At 45.0% G+C, this 4,980-nt stretch overlaps 1 protein-coding gene across 1 annotated transcript; it reads left to right on the top strand.

Moving 5' to 3' along the window:
- On the top strand, nt 1–4,980 carry slc5a3b (solute carrier family 5 member 3b). The gene is made up of 2 exons (XM_070837725.1): nt 1–21; nt 2,229–4,980. Exon 2 carries the CDS (start codon nt 2,483–2,485, stop codon nt 4,616–4,618), a length of 2,136 nt encoding a protein of 711 aa, XP_070693826.1. The 5' UTR covers nt 1–21; nt 2,229–2,482; the 3' UTR covers nt 4,619–4,980.

Raw genomic sequence — 4,980 nt, 5'->3', positions numbered from 1 at the left:
GTGTTTAAAACCATGGAGCCGGTGAGTCTGTGTGCACCTGAGTCCAACAGTCAAAATCTGTTATCGTTCCCCGGCCGTGTGTCCGTGTTGTGCCTGTGAAGCTGTGTTTTTCCGTAATGACAATCTTTGGTTATATCTATCAAATGTCTCATTTTGACACATTCTGCGCGCACATCCGGCCTTTTTTACGCTTGCAGACACCTGAGTAAGGTGTCCGACTTGGCCACGGTGGTTAAATAAGCGAAAACGAACCCCTGCAGAGGATTTAAGAGAGCTAATAATCAGAGATACAAGTTCCTTGAAGATGCGCAGCGTTTGCAGCCGGATGAACGAGTGACTGTTCTGGAAATTTCCTCATAGGTGCATGTGTGAGCTGCGTGTCTAGCCACTGGTGTCGCCTCTCTTTTGTGTTCACTCTCCGCCACATCTGGCCATTGATAAGAGCTGCATTGTTCCGTACACCATCCATCCATAAGCTGGTCCACATGTGGCTTTAATTGTTGGTATTTAGCTGAATGGACTCTGTTATAACTCAGGGTTTTATTGAGTGGCATCTCAGGGCAGCTTTTCCTTCTGTCTTGGCTTGGCCACAGACTCCTGTATTGAACTTTTTTTTAATAACAGAGCTCCAGTCCAGCAGTGGTGCTGATGAAACTTTGGTACTTTGGTTCATTCGAGTCAACGAGGAAGAGCAGGACAATTACACTTGTGTTTATTGTTAAATCCAGTTATGTGGGGCAGATTGAGCTAAAGTTAGTGTCCCTGTGGCCACTGGCAGCACCATCTTTTTATTATTGTTTTGGGCAGTGGCCTCAGTGAGGGGTCTATGAATAAGTCCTGGTACACTGTGATGGCTGTCATTATGTTGGAATTAACTTGTAAAATCATATATCATATGTATTCAGTGACATTGCTGCCCTTCAGAGCCAGAGACTCTTTGACAGTTCATGGTGAACACATGGAGTTCACATAGCTCTTGATGATGAGACGGTAAAATGAAAACAAAGACGCCTTTTATTGAGAGAGATGGTTATGCATAAAGGCTGGTTGTGAAGACAAATGCGTGGGGTTATTTTCTGCCATGCATGACAGGCTGAAACCTCAAGAGAGTGACTGTGTGTGTGTGCTTGTACAGCTTTCTTTGCGAGAACCTATTTGAGTTCTAAAACTTGGGAAGGATGACATTTTTGGAAAAAGTGAGTGGAAAGTTTTGGCCGGTTCTTTCTGATGGACCTTCACGGTTCAAACTTGGATTTAAGGTTCAGGTTAGGATTAGGGTATGTTTAGGGTAAGATGGGGTCAATAGGGTCTTCACAAGCACAGACGTCCAAGGTTATGTGTGTGTTATGTGTGTATACACAAAACAGATGAGCTCACACATCACCGTGCATATTACTTTTTGCTGACAGATATTCAGTTTGGTTCCTTCTCACCGTTATCTCATAAGTATCTGTGGAATCAGAATTATTTAGTGAGTTTTTTTCATAGGATTGCAGTAGGTGATAGATTTTTAAGTGTGTGCTTGGATGATTCTATTTTGAATTGGTCCTGATTTTGTGTGATTAAGTAATATCCTGGTGTGACCTTCTGCTCTAATTCATTCATGGCCTAAACCATGAAAATTGAGGTTTATTGTTAGAGCATATAATGGCGGTCTTTTTTTAGCATTTTCCAAAACCGTGTAAGACTATCTAACATGCAGGCATGGTTGTTTTCTCAATGAACTGGAAGATTTTGAAGATGTTATAAGCTAGGCCACATGTTGGGTAATGTTGGATCTGCATAGTCTTTGGCTACATGTTTTTGTTCCTTCTTGAACTACTTTCTACTTTCTCACATAATTTTACTAAGCTTTCTTTGATGTTTTCACAGTGGCATGGCTTGAGTTCCTTGTGTTACAAAGATTAAGGAGAAAAGTCATACACTGGCTAAACCCAAGGAGAGGCGCTGGAAAAATACTGGCGTCACATTTTGATTGAGATCAACATTCTTGTTAATGTGTGGTTGATAGCGCCCGTATGCTGTGTTTTAGCATTTCTTTCAATCGTGAGTTTGATCATTCTGTGTTATTGATTGTGATATGTCTAGTCTGTAATTTTTAAGCCTCACTATGTGTCTCTATCCTGTTTTCAGAGAGACTGTTGTAAACTTTGATTTGTGTTCGGTGTTTTCCCCTCTCAAATTAAAGCTCTAATGAGGTGTTTTTCTTTGTCTTTGCTGTCTTGCAGGAATGTTAACTCTAGGCTTTTCTAGACCAGAGGCCTACAACGCCCTCCTCTAAAACTAGAACGACCTCAGTGCCGGTGGATAACCCCCTCCGAAGCACACCTAGTGAATTTGACCTGACAGTGGATACGACAGCTTCCATCCAGACAGCAAACCAAAGCAGAGCATTTCCATTGCTTCTTTTTTTTTAATGATTAAATCCATAACTGTAAGGATTCATATAGCTGTGATATATTTTTTAAAGTAATCTGTAAAAATGAGATCTGGAATGGAAGCAGCGGACATAGCTGTGGTAGCACTATATTTTGTCCTGGTGCTTGTCATCGGGTTTTTCGCCATGTGGAAAGCGAATCGCAGCACTGTAAATGGCTACTTCCTGGCTGGACGGTCCATGACGTGGATAGTGATAGGCGCATCACTCTTCGTCAGCAACATTGGCAGTGAACATTTCATAGGCCTGGCAGGGTCAGGAGCAGCAAGTGGCTTTGCTGTTGGCGCATGGGAATTTAATGCACTTCTACTTCTGCAGCTGCTTGGCTGGGTGTTTGTCCCTGTGTATATCCACTCGGGAGTCTACACTATGCCTGAATACCTGTCAAAACGCTACGGTGGCAACAGACTGAAGGTTTACTTTGCTTTGTTGTCTGTGTTACTTTACATTTTTACCAAGCTGTCGGTGGACTTGTATGCAGGAGCTCTCTTTATTCAGGAGTCCCTGGGGTGGAACCTCTATTTGTCTATCCTCCTGCTCATCAGTATGACTGCACTGCTCACTGTCACCGGTGGACTGGTGGCAGTACTGTACACCGATGCACTTCAGGCAGTGCTGATGATTGGTGGAGCCCTAACTTTAACCATCATCAGCCTAGTCAAAGTCGGTGGGCTAGAGGGAGTCAGGACTAAATACATGCAGGCAGTTCCCAACGTTACTGCTATATTGTCCACTGGAAACTTCACCTATTCTCCCTCCTGCCGCATTGAGCCTAAACCAAACTCATTACGCATCCTTCGAGGACCCTTGGATGAAGACATCCCATGGCCAGGCTTCATTCTTGGCCAGACCCCTGCATCTATTTGGTACTGGTGTGCAGACCAGGTCATTGTTCAGAGAGTACTAGCAGCAAAGAACATTGCTCACGCAAAGTGCTCAACACTCATGGCTGGATTTCTCAAAATCCTGCCCATGTTTGTAATAGTCATTCCAGGAATGATCTCCCGCATCATGTTTACAGACGAGATCGCCTGTATTGGGCCGGAGCACTGCATGGCTGTTTGCGGTTCTCAGGCTGGCTGCTCAAACATTGCCTACCCACGCCTGGTCATGGCAGTGATGCCTGTGGGACTCAGGGGTCTGATGATGGCAGTCATGATCGCTGCCCTGATGAGTGATCTAGACTCGATCTTCAACAGTGCGAGCACTATCTTCACACTGGACATCTACCAAACGATGCGAAAGAAGGCGTCTCAGCGTGAGCTGCTGACTGTGGGCCGCATGTTTGTTGTGTTCATGGTGGCAATCAGCATTGCCTGGGTCCCTGTTATTATTGAAATGCAAGGTGGACAGACGTACCTCTACATCCAGGAAGTTGCTGGTTACCTCACTCCACCAATTGCTGCCCTCTTCCTGTTAGGTGTGTTCTGGAAGAGGTGCAATGAGACAGGTGCATTTTGGGGAGGCATGACAGGTTTTACACTCGGTACCATACGACTGATCCTAGCTTTTATTTACCGTCAGCCTCGTTGTGACCAGCCAGACGATAGGCCTGCCTTCATCGTTAGAGTTCACTACATGTACTGTGCTGCTGGGCTGTTCTGGATTTCAGGGCTGGTGGCAGTGGTGGTCAGCCTCTGCACCTCTCCACCAGATGAGGAGCAGGTTCGCACCACCACATTCTGGGGGCTCCGCAACATTGAAAAGGTTCCTATGAAGGACAGAGAGGAAACGTATCGACTGACTGAGAAGGGCCACAGTAATGGCGATGGGAACCTCCGTAAAGAATTACCCCCAGATGTCCGTAAGGATCAATGTTTGGATGGGGTGGATGTCAGACTCCTGGTCCCATCCACTGACCATGACCCAGCAACCCCTAGCACGGAAACGTCACCAGCCACAACCCCTGCGGATCGATTTGGTAATGGAAGGATGGACATGATCAGGAGAGAGGAAGGCTGCCGTGGCAATGAGGAGACCAGCAGGTGTATGCGCTTCCTGGAATGGTTTTGTGGATACAAGGATGGAGCACAAATCACAGAGCAAAAAGTAGCGCAGGAGGACGCAAGAGCCATTGCAAAAGTGCTGTACGAGCCACCCAGAGTTAAATTTCTCCTCAACTTGGGTCTGCTATGCGTCTGCTCTGTGGGCATCTTCATGTTTATTTATTTCTCACTGTAGTTGAACCCTGCACTGAACTAACGGGGATTATGGGAGCTTTCATTAAGGTGAAAGCAATGTGGGAGTTGGGCGCTGTTACAAGCAGTTGAATTTTCAGAGATCTGAGAAGCTTTGTCTGTAATATTTACAGTTGTCTTTTGTAGCTCGCTAACAGGGATCTAAGCTTATTCTAATCATTTTTTTTAATGATTAAAGCTTCTCCTCTATGACTATGAAGCTCATTTGGCACTGGCGTGTCCATTTTGTACAGCGCTTGTTATTAATCCTGCATTCAGAATATCTACTGGGATTTCTAGAATTGTTGCACTCAAAGTGGATTTAATATTTGCCTTATTTTACATATGGTGAAAAACAAATGTACT

The sequence above is a fragment of the Pempheris klunzingeri genome, chromosome 10 (assembly GCF_042242105.1).
Source record: "Pempheris klunzingeri isolate RE-2024b chromosome 10, fPemKlu1.hap1, whole genome shotgun sequence".
NCBI lineage: Eukaryota > Metazoa > Chordata > Actinopteri > Acropomatiformes > Pempheridae > Pempheris > Pempheris klunzingeri.
The sequence above is the reverse complement of the archived record's forward strand: the minus strand, read 5'-3'. Positions and strand labels throughout refer to the sequence as shown.